Below are 15,896 nucleotides of genomic sequence, written 5' to 3' on the forward strand. Positions count from 1 at the left end.
GGCCTGTATTGGGACTTCATAGCGGCTAGTGATCATTGGTCTAGTTCACATGTACACTAAGCTAGTCTGTGGCTTCGCATGAATGATTAAACATGCGCACTGCACATTAGGAAAGAATTGTGGCTGCTTCACTCTTTCCCTGCTGCTGCTGCTGCTGCTGCTGCACTGCCAAGAGTTAAATCGGGACTTGGGCTTGTCTCCCCCAACAAGCTACAAGCAGTAAGCAAAAACCAAACCTTGCTTTGAAGTGAGACACTCCAGTAGCCCGGGTTTGGAGGTAATAGTAAGCCAAACTGTGATGTAGCTCTTGATAGCAAGGCAGCAGAACCAGCAGGAGGAGGGGAGGAGGAGCATAATAGTTCCAGAAACAAAAGTGCACTCTTTGTTCACTCTTAGCCATGCTATAACTTGAGCCACTATGTAAAATTTTTAGTACGCTGTATTTCTTTTTAGTGTAGTAGCATGTGCGATGAACTGTGCCTTTCTGGAATCATTATTCAAGCCGTTTGCTCCAGTTCCATTTAGACTGAAACTTAACCTCCATTGGGTTGAATTTCAGCAAAGATAATGGGGCGTATGGATACAAGCAGCAGCTTATTTAGGTGGGTCTGGATGACGTGTGACTGCGGATGTGCGCACAGTGCAGAACCTGAAAATAGCCCCAAAATATCTTAAAGACATCACAAAATGGGGTGGAACGGGCTTTCGTTTGCTCTTCTGACACGTGTGGGGGTCCAGAATGTAACCCACACACAAAATGAGGATTGCCTCTACACAAGCAAGATTCTGCATCTCTTAGATATCCCGTGGCTCAATCATTTATCTATATTACTTTGAATGTGCTGTATGTGAAATTTTCACTGAAAAAGAGAGATGCACAGAATGATTTGATTTATTGGCAGGTTTATGCTTGGGGAGATAATGATCACGGACAGCAAGGCAATGGGACAACTACAGTCAACAGAAAGCCCACTCTGGTGCAGGGTTTGGAAGGCCAGAAAATCACCCGTGTTGCTTGTGGGTCTTCCCATAGCGTGGCTTGGACAACCATGGACGTAGCTACACCTTCTGTGCACGAACCCGTTCTCTTTCAAACAGCTAGAGACCCTTTAGGAGCATCTTATTTGGGTAATGTAATAATAGCCTATCTTTGCTTTACAAATATGCGTAAGAGAGGAAAGTGGTGTGATGGCATCATTGCTGCAGTGTGTGTTTAGCAAAATAGTATCGCCAGAGAGAGAAAGCTAGTGATCAGACAGCTGGGCAGACCTCAGCCTTGTGGGATCTACTGGACCCAAGAACAAAAGACAGACACTTGAGGTTGAAGAATTCTGAGCCCAGGAATTAGTTTTGAGGAGCCAAACTGTGAACAGTGTTCACCTGCCTGCCACACAAAAATCCACTCCTAGTTATCTGGTTTTAATTCCTCCCTACTTTCTTCATTTAAACCATATAATTCTTGGGGGGGGGGGAGGGGGGTGTCTGCAAGGTTTCTGACTCTCAAGTTCTTGTTCAGTTTCAAATAAGGCCTCTGCTAAAAGAGGGATGCTAACCAGGGCCATAGAGAAAGAAAGGAGTGCCAGTGCCAGCATTGTGGGTGTGTACACACACACACACACACATATATGTAAGGATGCATTTGATGTAAAAAAATTTTTGTGTTGTCTTCCCCGCCGCCTGGCCTTATGGTACTAACTTGAACTGAAATTTGACATGCAAAACAGAACTGAATTAATTGAAGAGTCATTCTAATGATAAAATATAAGTTTTCTCCACAGTGCCATCTTAAAAATACTTAACGTAGCAAAAGACAAAGGTGTGTGTGAGAGAAAGGAAGGGAGAACGAGATTGTATGTGTATGAGGGGGCAGGGAGACAGGGAATGGAAATCTATAAACAATGAAGGAAGGAGCCAAATATCTTGCCTAGTTTATATTTGCTCCCAAACTAGCTTTGGGCTTCCCTGCTTGTTCTTCTGTGGCTGAGAAGTCTGTGTATAAATTTGTCCTAATGGGAAACCTGGAAATCTTTTTATTTCCTGTAGGTGTCCCATCAGATGCCGATTCTTCTGCTGCTGGTAACAAAATCAATGGTGCAAACAGCTCTAAACCTAACCGGCCTTCACTTGCCAAGATCCTTTTGTCACTAGATGGCAACCTTGCCAAACAGCAGGCATTGTCTCATATACTGACAGCATTACAGATCATGTATGCCAGGTAAGCTTGGGCATAAGGATACATGGTTAAGTACATTTTCTTTTAGTATCTAATTGGGCTTGGCTCTCACACTCATGTTTTCTGATGCCTGTTGGATGCTGTGAAAGGAAATTGCTCATTTCACAAATCATATAAGTACACCATTTGGTTCAGAAGTTTGTCGGTCACTTTTCATCTGGAGTATAGTTGGTTTTTTGGGTGTGTGATGCAGATGTCCATGCAGATTGGACAGTTCATATAATATGAGTTTTCTGCTGGGTGTTAAATAAACTTGTTAACAGGTCAGTTTTTAGTGGGTTGGGGTGGGGGGAAAGCAACACATGTATGTGTAATTTTTCATAGCCAAAGCAGACCTAGCGAAGATATTGCTAACTTACTTAGGGTATCTTTGTTACAAGTTTTGAAATGTTTTACTTGTCCTCAGTCTCTTTTGACTTAGTCTTTCCTGCTTATCGTGTATTATATTTTTAATTTTTAAAAAGAATGGTAGGCTATATTCTGTTTTGTGGCCTCTCCTGTTAGGGCTGCTTGAACTAAGAGGGTTCTTTTATTTGTGCTACTGCTGGATCAAGTACCATGATTCTGTGCGACTTTATCACAATGTAATTTTTAAAAATGCGAATCATGAATCTGATGTTGTTTCTGCCCAGTGAGGCAAGTGTAATGTAACACAATAATATTCTGAATGCTTTCCTTTTGATTTTAGGGATGCTGTGGTTGGAGCACTAATGCCTGCAAGTATGATTGCACCAGTGGAATGTTTGTCTTCCTCACCTGCTCCTCCAGACCTTTCTTCTACGGGCAGTGCACCCAATGGAGAAGATAGTATGCTAGTGGTAGATGTAGAAGAGAGACTGAGCCCAACCCCATGGCAAGACAGGAGAGTGGAGGTAATTCCCCCCCCCAACTCCCCACCCCCTCGACTGAATTATTAGAAAGATGGGTAGTAGAAAACTTTCAATTGATCGTCTAGATTTGTTTGCTTGCATAGAAGGTTTTGTATTGTTTGCAATCCAGCTCGCGAGATTTAAAAATACAGTGGTACCTTGGTTCTCGAACTTAATCCGTTTCGGGACTCCCAAAACCTTTCAAAAACCAAGGCACGGCTTCCGATTGGCTGTGGGAGCTTCTTGCACTCAAGCGGAAGCCGCATCGGATGTTTGGCTTCCGAAAAACGTTCACAAACTGGAACACTTACTTACGGGTTTGCTGCATTTGGGAGCCAAGCCGTTCGAGAACCACTGTAGTCACTTGTGGGCTGAATCGCACTACACCCGGAAAAGTAAACTAGCAAGATTTTTAAGACACTAAGAGTTAGCTCACATAGCAGATGCTAAGGATACAAATTTAAATTTCCACATCTTACATAATTGTTTGAAAATGGCCATCTCAAGCATTTATCTTATGGAAGGACTCCAGAAGGGAATTTTTAGTGGAAGAAAGGCCACTGCAGAAGCTGGCAAGCCCAGCTGTGCATGTTTGGCTTGCATTTTAGTTGGTAAGCTCTTGCCATGGCAACGATCCTTTGGAGCAATGAAAATATTTGGGCAAAGGTGAACTTCTGAAAAATGTTAATTTAGGGTAGTTGTGTATGGTACTGTTGTGGTTATTGACTTGTTTTTTATACTGCTTAAACGGGATGCAAATGCTTTGCAAAGTCCTGCTGTATCTGATTCAACAAGCTTTCTTACTGTCACGCAACTCTGCTTGGCTAGGTGGCTTCTACAGACGATGCTGTGACTCCTTCTGCTGTAACTCCTTCAGCTTCTGCAGCCTCATCTCGTCCTTTTATTCCTGTTACCGATGATCCCGGAGCAGCCAGTATAATAGCAGAGACCATGACCAAAACCAAAGAGGTACCGTTTCTGTCCCCCCCCCCCCGATATATTGCATTTCCCTGAAAGTAACCGAACGTGGGTGGTGCTTGAGAGAGTTTATGCAGAACATGCTGCAAGATGCACCATGTGCAGGCTGGGTTGTTGGGTTGCCAGATGCTCCTATGATCATCACATTAATCTACCTCTTTATGCACTAGTCTGTATTTATGCAAAATACCAATTTTTCGTTAATGGCATTCCGTAGACCCTAGAGCAGGCACAGGCAAACTCGGCCCTCCAGATGTTTTGAGACTACAGTTCCCATCATCCATGACCACTGGTCCTGTAACTAGGGATGATGGGAGTTGTAGTCCCAAGTCTGCCTATGCCTGCCCTAGAGGTAAACGCAACTTAGAATTGTTGGGACAATAATGCAGTACACCGCAATCTAACAGTATTATCTGTTTTGGATCCCTGAACTTGTCCCCTCTAAAACCTTTGCCATGTCTGTCATTTTTGAAGTGCTAAAAATATGGATTTAGCAGGTAGGCTAAAAATAAGCCTGTGAGACCACAGAATCTAGGCCCAGAGATTTGCTTTCTGGATGGGCTTGTCCAGTGTGTGCTTCTGTCTTCCGGCACCTCCTTTAGGCTTCTGCGTATTCTCTTCATCTGCCTTTTCTTCCATTTTGTTTTGAAGGATGCAGAAAGCCAAAGCAAAGTCTCTGGTCCGGAGCCCCAGTACTTGGATGAGTTCACTGGTCTTCTGGTGCCAGATGACACCCGAGTCATGGTGGATCTCTTGAAGCTGGCCGTATCCAGCCGCGCTGGAGAGAAGGGCAAGGATGTCCTTTCAGCTGTGCTGTCCGGCATGGGCACTGCTTACCCTCAGGTGACCTTGGGTTTTGCTTAATCAGTTGTTCTACACTTGTAATGCTTCTTAAGTATACTGACATTCCTAATGTGGTTAATACACGGCTGAGACGTCAAAGACTGCTGCAGATATCTAGGAATATCAGCAAACCTTTGTATACACACATGCACACACCTGAGATGGCTAAAGATGTTTACAGAGTATTCTTCAGCAGCCCTTGCAATCTGTAACTGAATTGAGATGAAACTTTAGAACTGGAAAGAAGTTAATTTATTGAACGAGCTTGCAAGGTTGAAATTTTGGAGGGCAGGTGCATACATGCATAGCAAGTCAGGGGGGAAACCTGGTTCTTGTCTCGTCTGTTTTATTTAAAATTTATTTGTTTACAGTATTTGTAGCCCACTCTTCACTGAAAGTTTTCAGTCCCAGAGCAAGGGAACAGAGTAATACAAATAAACTGAAAAAGAATATACAAAATCCCATAAACAGGGCCAATAAACAATGAAACAGTTCTGCCATAAGGCAAACAAGCAAAATTGCAACAGCATAAATTACTATTTCCAATTTAACAATATTGAAAGTCAGTAAGGGCTGCTGGGTAATGATGTCCAGGTGGATTTTCTGGCCACTCCCATCTCTCTTCAATGTGATTTATTTATTTAGTGTTTCCTTTATTCTGCACCTTTTTCTTGTTGCCAGCAAATTACCTCTCAGAGGCAGCTTCACTCCTGGACTGAAGGATCAGTTTGCCTCCTACCCAATGCCTCCTTGACATTTAGGCACTGGCATAGCAATGGGGGGGGGGCAAGGGGACTGCGGCCCTAGACCCAGAAGCTTGGGGGGTTGGCTAGCACCTAGCCATCAGCAGCAAGGGTTGGGTAAGGGTTGGGCACAGCACTATGCCCCTGCATCTAGAGACTGTTTCACCTTCTTTTCTACTATAGATCTTTCTTGAAACAACTATTGCAAATTTTTAAAATTTACATGCCACTTCTGATAGCAACCTTAATGTTTGTTTTAAGCTTGCTATTGTTGGAACATTGATTGACTTGCAAAAAGAATGAGGAGCATCTATATATGCAAAAAATAAATCTCGCGAGATTTGTATTTTCAGGTTGCTGATATGCTGCTGGAGCTGTGCGTTACGGAGCTGGAAGATGTGGCAACGGATTCTCAAAGCGGTCGCCTGTCTTCACAACCGGTGGTGGTGGAAAGTAGTCATCCGTATACAGATGATACTTCTACCAGTGGCACTGTTAAAATACCAGGTACTAAATTCTCATAAGGTGTACACTCAAAGGTGGAAATGGATTCTATGTCTTCACTAAAATTTATACACCAAATGAATAGGGGCTACTGAAAGTGTGTGGTTTCATCAAGTTTTGTTAGGGTAGTAAATCATGCATGTTTGTAGCAGCTAACGGGGCTTAAATTTCTCTAATGTATATAAACAACAACAAAAAAGCAGTGCAGTTTGTCCTAAAGATTGCTTGATTATTCCTGGGCACACAGATGTAATGATAGAGGGCAATACTTCCATCATCGTTTCACTAATTTTTTTTGCAACACAATGGTTTTTATATCTATTAGGACATAACTGTTTGGTGGATATTTTAGATTCATTCAGAAGTACCTGTGTCCATATTTTCCATTGAAATCATAGCATATTTCTTTAGTAAAATAATAATTTTTGTTGCAAGTGCTAGTATGCTCAGCTAAACAGCTGAAGTTCAGGTTTGGAGTTGTAAAAGGTACACACAAGCCTATGAATGCTTTGTACTTCAGATGCTTATCCTGCAGGGTTTTAAATTAACCTGTCAGAAAGATGATGCTCTTTTTTAAAAAAAGAAAAGAAAAGAAGGGGCTTTACTTCTGTGGCTTTCACCCTTTAGGTGCTGAAGGGCTTCGAGTAGAATTTGACCGTCAGTGTTCCACAGAACGACGCCATGACCCACTCACTGTCATGGATGGAGTCAACCGGATAGTTTCTGTCCGATCAGGTAATGAGACAATATATCAGATTGAGCGTTGTGCCAAACGCTTTATTGTTCTTTGTGTTTTATCAGCAAAAAACCATATTACAGATTGGTCTCTTAACAGGGGTGAGAAACCTTTATATAAGGAGGGTGGTAAGTCTATGGGAAAGCTACATTGGGGACTACAGCTAATGGTAGGCAAAGCTGAGAACCAAAAATGAGCAGACGCACCTCTTCTCTCCCCCATTCGGTTCTTTCTGACACCCCTTTCTCTTTCTTCATTGCTGCTTTTCTGACTTCCAGGCAGTTAGCCCTCTAGCTGCCCAACAGGGATACACCTCTGTCCTTCCTCTGCAGATGGGAAGGCATAAGAGCTTGTCTCTGTGCCTTCTGCGTAGTTTGCAGCTCCCAGGGGAAAAGTTGGGCGACTGGAAGCACACATAGTTGGCCGCTGTTTCCCAAGGAGCTGGGAGAGTGCCTTTAGGCAACAACACCCAAAGCTCGCACTGCACCCAGAGGGAAAGACTGGGTGTAGGGAGCACGTCTTTGTTAGTCCTAGATCCCAAGGCTGCACGGAGTGCATTTGGGCTTTCAGCTTTTGCTGACCCCTCTCATGTGTTCCATTGAATAGGGTGGCTGTGTGGACTGCATGCAGCAGATCACATAGGATTTGGCTGTTGGCCACATTCATCACTTGAGCTTCACATTCCTCACTACTAGATGATAGGTTGATTTTTTTTGGGAACAGTAGCCTGTGAAACTAACAACATAAATGGTGTTACAGAAGCATGATAATAATCATTAATCCACAATCAATTTGATAGATTGTGAGCACTGGAGTTGAATATTTCCACCCAATCCTTCTGGCATGTGCGGGTGGCGCTGTGGTCTAAATCACTGAGCCTCTTGAGCTTGTTGATCAGAAGGTTGGCGGTTCAAATCCACGTGACGGTGGTGAGCTCCTATTGCTCTGTTCCAGCTTCTGCCAACCTAGCAGTTCAAAAGCACATCAGTGCAAGTAGATAAATAGACCACTGCGGCGGGAAGGTAAATAGCATTTGTGTGTGCTCTGGTTTCCGTCACGGTGTTCTTTTGCGCCAGAAGCAGTTTAGTCATGCTGGCCACATGACCCAGAAAGCTGTCTGTGGACAAATGCTGGCTCCCTCAGCCTGAAACCCTTATGAGCGCCACACCCCATAGTCACCTTTGACTGGATTTAACCTTCCAGGGGTATTTTACCTTTTACCTTACTATTTTTATTAATATTTTTGGGCAATTTGTATTAGCTTTTAGTTTCTAGTTTCATTCTTCATGCTCTCATTGTGCTTTGTGAAACTCACAGTTTAGTTGGGAAACAAAACAACCACTTGGATCCTAGGACAACTTTCAGGTTTTGTAAGGCTGTTTCCCTTGCATCTCTGGTGACAGAACCAGTAATAATAGATTCTGGGTTCGTATTAATTCTTACTGATCTGCTGCAGATAGAGCCGCAGTGCCACTTTGTTCAACAGCCACATTGCGTTTTAGTAGTAGTAGTAGATACTAGTAGTTCCTAATAGTCCCCAGTGAAATTGAATTTTGTTGGCAGTGGGTACCATCATTGTGTGTGGCTCTTTAGTGAGTGACATACAGCAAACTCTGCAGCCGTTTGTTAACTCTTTGTCTCATCCAAACTTGTAGGTCGCGAATGGTCTGACTGGTCTAGTGAACTGCGCATTCCAGGCGATGAATTAAAATGGAAATTCATCAGCGATGGTTCTGTGAATGGATGGGGCTGGCGCTTCACAGTTTATCCCATCATGCCAGCAGCCGGTGAATGTTTTAATTGCTTAATTGCACTTGTATATTTGTTCCTTTGTTTTTCACAGGGATCAGGGATAGTTGTGCTAGCAAGCTAAGAAACAACTTAAGCTAGGAGGAAAGAGAGAGCTTGAGTTAAGTCTGTGTTAAAGAAAATCTGGACTCCAGGTTGAGCTGATAATTGTCTATTTTTTAAGTTGTAAGGTGCCTCAGGGTAATTTATTTACATCAGAAGGCCAGGTCTCAAATAAATAGTACAGGCCCAAGTGTTAGACAGAGGAATGGCTAACATTAATCCTGTTTCTGCCCGTAGGTCCCAAAGACCTTCTTTCAGATCGCTGCATCCTTTCTTGCCCATCAATGGATTTGGTAACATGTTTGCTGGATTTCCGATTGAATTTTGCTTCCAACAGGAGTATAGTTCCTCGCTTGGCAGCCTCACTGGCAGCATGCGCTCAGCTGAGTGCTCTGGGTAGGTGCAGTTTTGGAAAAGTTTCTGATTTGTATGTTTAATGGATTGCTAAGCCGATCTGCTTATATATATGTATCTTACGCATTGTTAGCTGCTGGTCACAGAATGTGGGCCTTACAGAGACTGCGGAAGTTGCTAACTACTGAATTTGGCCAATCAATTAACATCAACCGAATACTGGGAGACAACGATGGCGAAGCACGAGCTATGGTAAGAAGCTCAGATTTCCAGTGGCAACGTGAGTTCTTGAGATTGCTCTAATGCTGGTGTAAATTGTAAGACACGAATAGCTCACAGCAACCTTCCTGTCATTAATCAAACATGTAATACCACACCACCTGGGGCTTTTTAAAGCTCTAGCAATGCTTTGAGTAATGTTTCGCTTGTCTTTTAGATATTTGACAGATGGTATTCACACCACTGAGCAAGTAGCAGTCAGGAGAATTTGCTTCCTCTTCTCCAAATCATGATGAATTCTGTGATAACAGCTACGTAACCGGGGGGGGGGGGCAAGAGAAATACTATTATTGATTTTTTTTTAATATTACTGATATTTATAAGCTGCTCTGGGAGCCTTTTTTTCCCCCTAGAGTGGCGTAAAAACACTTTAAACAGGAAACAAAACTGCATTAGAGTTGGTTAGGCAGTACCTGCAAATCTTTTATAGTTACACAGAGGAGTTCATTCACGACCCCCACCCCCAATCTAGTGATGTTTGGCAGTATAGGTTTACAGCTTCTTCATTACAGTGTATCTGAAGAAGTGTGCATGCACACGAAAGCTCATACCAAGAACTAACTTAGTTGGTCTTTAAGGTGCTACTGGAAGGAAAAAATTTTTTTGTTTTCATTACAAAAGTGCAACCATTGCCAAGTGCCGCTTAGAAACTAATACTACTTTATTCTGCTTCTCCCCCCACCCTAGAGTTTCACAGGCAGTGCCTTAGCTGCTCTTGTTAAAGGCCTTCCTGAAGCATTGCAGCGGCAGTTTGATTACGAAGACCCCATTGTCAGAGGTGGCAAACAACTTCTCCACAGTCCTTTCTTTAAGGTAGGATGGCATGGGGTACAAAATGCAGAAGCCCAGAGCGGGGTCTCCTCAGCATTACTTAAGGGGAAATTTGTCATTACAATCCTAACTGTGCTACGTGAATAAAGGGGGAGAGAGAGGGGGAGAGATGTTCCTACAAGAAAAGAAGAAAGCCATATCTTTTAAAGAGAACTTTAAAAATACTTTAACCTGAAGAACAGCCAGCATATTACTGCCTGGTCTGGCTGAAGCCTTGTGCTTTCAAACTATGTTGTTTTTATTTGTAGGTGCTTGTAGCTCTTGCTTGTGATCTGGAACTGGATACCCTTCCCTGCTGTGCAGAGACACACAAATGGGCTTGGTTTAGGAGATACTGCATGGCTTCGAGAGTTGCTGTAGCCCTTGATAAGAGGACACCATTGCCTCGCCTCTTCCTTGATGAGGTACTTGGAGAACTGGTTCAACTTCATGCTTAAGAGTGTGTGTGTAAAGGTAAAGGGACCCCTGACCATTAAGTCCACTCATGACCGACTCTGGGGTTGCGGCGTTCATCTCGCTCTATAGGCCGAGGGAGCCGGCGTACAGCTTCCGGGTCATGTGGCCAGCATGACTAATCCGCTTCTGGCGAATCAGTCCAGCACATGGAAATGCCGTTTACCTTCCCGCTGGAGCGGTACCTATTTATCTACTTGCACTTTGACATGCTTTTGAACTGCTAAGGTGACAGGAGCAGGGACTGAGCAACGGGAGCTCACCCTGTCACGGGGATTCAAACCGCCGACCTTCTGATCAGCAAGTCCTAGGCTCTGTGGTTTAACCCACAGCGCCACCCGTGTCCCTAAGAGTGTGTGTGTGTATACACACATAAAAAAATGTATTATCATGGACAATGGTGCAAGCATGCAGACATTTAAGTACGTATGCCAAATAAGACCACCAGGATATATAGTTTGAGAACTTCCAATATATGGCCTAGTTAACAGCTCCTTCACTCTTTCAGTGGAGATTCCAGTGCCTGATTGGCTGCTGTTACTGTCAAGGAAAATTCAAACCATGAAGAAAACTGCACTTTCTTTAACCAGTCGCTAAATTGTGCGGTTTATATTGCAGGTGGCCAAGAAAATTCGAGAACTAATGGCAGATAATGAAAATATGGATGTTCTGCATGAGAGCCATGATGTTTTTAAGCGAGAGCAAGATGAACAGCTTGTACAGTGGATGAACAGGTAAGCTGAAAACGTCTAGTTTTTTTGGGGGGGTGAGGTAGGGTGTTAAAGTGTTGGTACTGCATTTCGTCTTTGGAATATATGAAAAGTTTGAGGGAATACGGAATTTCAGGACTTCTCTTCTCAACAGGCGACCGGATGATTGGACGCTTTCTGCTGGAGGCAGCGGGACTATTTATGGCTGGGGCCATAATCACAGAGGACAGCTTGGAGGCATAGAAGGTGCTAAGGTCAAAGTTCCTACTCCCTGTGAAGCCCTTGCCACGCTTCGGCCAGTGCAGTTGATTGGCGGAGAGCAGACACTTTTTGCAGTGACTGCTGATGGGAAGGTAAGATGATGTTAATGTCAAGCTGAGCCGTTGACATTGAAATTGTCTGTGAAGTGGGATGGGAACATGCTCTGTGAATGAAAAGAAAGATTTGCAAACTTGTAAAGAAAAACGTTGGCTTATTTGGGCAAAATTTGTTATGTGAGATCAGAGCTGCAAAGCCAGTGACAATCACAGGAAACCCCTCTAGGTTCCAAGCCCTGCAGCAATATTGGCAATTAAGCATGAGGCACAAATCACCACAAAATTGGTTTAGAGCTTTCGTTGTATCATGAATATGCAGATTGTATATTGAAAACTCTAATCTGCTAGAACTATAGTCATAGTTTGTTTTGTTTTGTTTAGACAGGCCACAAGCCACTAAATGGTTGTTGTGGCAGGGTCTTATGAGGGTGGATGTAATGCATTTTATCTTCTTCTTATGTTTTTAAACGGTTTTAAGTGTTCAAATTCAGTGCTGTTTTAACAGGGTAACTTACTTATTTGGTTTAAAAATATTTATGTTGATTAGTGTGTTTTTAGTTGTACGTGCTTTAATTCACGTGAGCTGCCTTGAGTTCTGTGCTGGGAGAAAGGTGGGATATAAATAAACAAATGCACCATAAAAGCGGTTTCATGAGAACTACAAAAAGAGGAAAGCTGGTTCATAGAACATAAGAACAAATTCTTATTGTTGCCTGTGCGGTGTGATTGCACATTCTGTGTAATTTAATTCCCTTGCTGTATCAATTCATATTTTTAAAAAAGCAATCAGGTGAATGGCAAAGTTATTTTCTTGAAATCCCCCCTGTAGCAGTGTTGTGGGGAAGAACTAAATACTCCACCTAAATACTCCTTACGGTTTCTGTCTGAAACTTGACCATGCAGAAGAGTTGAGTGTGCTCCACAGAGAACCTAAGAATCAACCCAGAATATGTAGCATAAGAAGGCTGAGAGCATCTGCACAACACAGATAATTTTGCAAACAAATAGCTACAAAGCTCATCCTTTCCATGTGACTAACAATGCAGGTCTCCATAGAACTGTGTTCATGCAAGTAGGGTTTCTTCAACCCCACCTTAAGCCTCTTGATCCCCTCTTCTTGTGCATAGGTTGTGCTGATTTTGCTGCATAAATAATAATAATAATAATAATAATAATAATAATAATAATAATAATTTATTATTTATACCCCGCCCATCTGGCTGGGCCTCCCCAGCCACTCTGGGCGGCTTCCATAAAAACCAAAAATACAGTAAAATATCACACGTTAAAAACTTCCCTGAACAGGGCTGCCTTAAGATGTCTTCTGAATGTCAGGTAGTTGTTTATCTCTTTGACATCTGCTGGAAGGGCATTCCACAGGGCGGGCGCCACTACCGAGAAGGCCCTCTGCCTGGTTCCCTGTAGCTTTGCTTCTCGCAATGAGGGAACCGCCAGAAGGCCCTCGGCGCTGGACCTCAGCGTCCGGGCAGAATGATGGGGGTGGAGACGCTCCTTCAGGTATACTGGACCGAGGCCGTTTAGGGCTTTAAAGGTCAGCACCAACACTTTGAATTGTGCTCGGAAACGTACTGGGAGCCAATGTAGGTCTTTCAAGACCGGTGTTATATGGTCTCGGCGGCCGCCCCCAGTCACCAGTCTAGCTGCCGCATTCTGGATTAGTTGTAGTTTCCGGGTCACCTTCAAAGGTAGCCCCATGTAGAGCTCATTGCAGTAATCCAAGCGGGAGATAACCAGAGCAACGGCACTCAAAGCATGAATAGCAGAAACAGAATGAATGATACAACAAACTCATATGATTGACAGATCCTTTCTTCTTTTTAGTTATATGCCACAGGATACGGGGCAGGTGGAAGGCTTGGAATTGGGGGGACAGAGTCTGTTTCTACTCCAACGTTACTAGAGTCCATTCAGCACGTGTTTATAAAGAAAGTTGCTGTGAATTCTGGAGGAAAGCACTGTCTGGCGCTGTCTTCTGAAGGAGAAGTCTATTCCTGGGGAGAGGCAGAGGATGGCAAGCTGGGTCATGGCAACCGAAGGTAAACACAGTAAATTTTTAACCGGAGAATATATTATAAGCACATGGGAGGCATTGCAGAATCTTAAAACAGAGGAAAACGTGTGCCTCTGTCTGGAACTTTGGCTGAATGGACTCCTGCTCCACACAGTCTCTCATGCCATTTCACAGGATGGAAATGGAATGAAACATTTGACCTCTGTGTTACGATCCTCTATTTGCAGGCAAAATGCTTTTGGGGGGGGGGGTTTATGCTGTGAGATTTTTTCAAGCTATGATTTAATGATTTCCATCGCCGTCAATTACTTTGCTATATTTACACTATATAAATAAGCTGTATACTCATTTTCATTTTGTTTTCTTTTTTAGTCCTTGCGATCGTCCTCGTGTCATTGAATCCCTGCGGGGCATAGAAGTTGTCGACATTGCAGCGGGTGGAGCGCACAGTGCATGCATTACTGCCGCAGGGGATCTTTACACGTGGGGCAAGGGAAGATACGGACGACTTGGCCATGGGGATAGTGAGGATCAGCTGAAACCGAAATTGGTGAGATGGTGTCATATGCTTCAGTCATTTTTTAAAAAAATGGTTACAAAAGCCTCCTATTTATTACGGTGGATGATGAAGTTTTCAGATTGGGCTATTCCTCTTGCACAAGACTCAGGCAGGAGCAAAGAATTGTGGGAGATAGACTGCTTCTCCTAGTTTTTTCCTCCTGCCTGGACAGAGCAGTTTGACACTCCCGGCTCTCACTGTTTTACTGTTTTCTGATCAGTTAAGTCTTCTCCTTTTCTGATATTCCTCTTTATTTATTTATTTCTCTGTTACTTTGCCTGTATTTTGGTTCCCTTCTGTGTCTTTCCTTACATTTGTCCACCGCTGAGGTAAAATTAAACAACAGCAACAAACCTTTCCTCCCTACTGTACATCTTTCACTGTCCTGGGTTCATTGATTTCCGCTCGTTTCTTACTTATTTCAGTCCCATTACCATTTCTTTTATTTTTTCTTCGTTCCTTTTCCTCCTTTGCTGCCCATCGCCACTTTGGCAGTTAAACGGCCATTTACTTCAACGAAAAAGCCTGTGTGGGAACCACAGCACTATGCTCAGGAATAATTCATCTTCTAGTCTCCCTTTGGCTGCATGCACCTTTCGCTGTTGGGAATATGCACACGGCCAAGCCGAGCAGGATTTTAACTCCTGAACATAGCTGTCAACAAAAGTCATTAAAAACTTTCCTAAACAGGGCTGCCTTCAGATGTCTTATGAACATCAGATAGTTGTTTATCTCTTTGACATCTGATGGGAGGACGTTCCACAGGGCGGGTGCCACTACCGAGAAGGCCCTCTGCCTGCTTCCCTGTAACTTGGCTTCTCACAGTGAGGGAACCGCCAGAAGGCCCTCGGCACTGGCCTACATAAGGATGAGGGGACCTACATAAGTTAGTGTACGTCTTGTTTTATTTTTTGCTGCCTAAAGCTCAGGTTATCGAGATTTCTTTCCTAAAAAACCTCTTGCCTATCTTCTAGGTGGAAGCACTCCAGGGCTACCGTGTGATTGACATAGCCTGTGGCAGTGGAGATGCACAGACACTCTGCTTGACGGATGATGATACTGTTTGGTCATGGGGAGATGGAGACTATGGGAAACTTGGGAGAGGGGGCAGTGATGGCTGCAAAGTACCGATGAAGGTATTTTGAGTTTCAAACTTCTGAAAATAAGAGAGACAGAACTCGACAACCTGTAAATAGAACAGATTTTATTTTACGTTTAGCATAAGCTAGCTCAGTTATGGAATTATAATGAATGCTATGACTTTCATATGTGCTGTTGAGTTAAAAGTATTCCATGAAAATATTTTAATTTTTTTGAGATGCTTTGCTGACATTTCCTATTAGTGTTTGAGTATGAAATTGCCCTGCCCTTGATAAAAGGGACCATAACTTTTGCACCATGGTTAAGAATCACTCTGCTATATATTACTTTTTAGGTTAGAATGATCCATTAGATGTTACAAATCAAAAGTTAGGCAAGTTTCTTAACAGCATGAATTTTGACATACTGACATCCAGTGGGGATTTATTGTTCCACCAGCATAGTTGCCAAGATATTTCCTTCCATTTCTTAAACAATACACATAAGAGGAAGTCTTAAGAGAG

General features: G+C 43.2%; 1 protein-coding gene across 1 annotated transcript in view; it reads left to right on the forward strand.

The window, feature by feature from the left end:
* HERC2 (HECT and RLD domain containing E3 ubiquitin protein ligase 2) overlaps positions 1-15,896 on the forward strand; it is a 104,801-nt gene that overhangs the window by 72,130 nt on the left and 16,775 nt on the right. The window contains exons 65-81 of the mRNA XM_053384108.1: positions 903-1,128; positions 2,044-2,215; positions 2,922-3,105; positions 3,931-4,071; positions 4,732-4,923; positions 6,020-6,173; positions 6,798-6,905; positions 8,562-8,693; positions 8,995-9,153; positions 9,245-9,363; positions 10,078-10,203; positions 10,470-10,625; positions 11,293-11,408; positions 11,539-11,737; positions 13,544-13,758; positions 14,106-14,283; positions 15,267-15,428. Coding sequence (XP_053240083.1) covers positions 903-1,128; positions 2,044-2,215; positions 2,922-3,105; positions 3,931-4,071; positions 4,732-4,923; positions 6,020-6,173; positions 6,798-6,905; positions 8,562-8,693; positions 8,995-9,153; positions 9,245-9,363; positions 10,078-10,203; positions 10,470-10,625; positions 11,293-11,408; positions 11,539-11,737; positions 13,544-13,758; positions 14,106-14,283; positions 15,267-15,428 — 2,739 coding nt within the window. The remainder of the gene's footprint in view (positions 1-902; positions 1,129-2,043; positions 2,216-2,921; positions 3,106-3,930; positions 4,072-4,731; positions 4,924-6,019; positions 6,174-6,797; positions 6,906-8,561; positions 8,694-8,994; positions 9,154-9,244; positions 9,364-10,077; positions 10,204-10,469; positions 10,626-11,292; positions 11,409-11,538; positions 11,738-13,543; positions 13,759-14,105; positions 14,284-15,266; positions 15,429-15,896) is intronic.

This window comes from Podarcis raffonei, chromosome 4 (assembly GCF_027172205.1).
Source record: "Podarcis raffonei isolate rPodRaf1 chromosome 4, rPodRaf1.pri, whole genome shotgun sequence".
NCBI classification, from domain to species: Eukaryota; Metazoa; Chordata; class Lepidosauria; order Squamata; family Lacertidae; genus Podarcis; species Podarcis raffonei.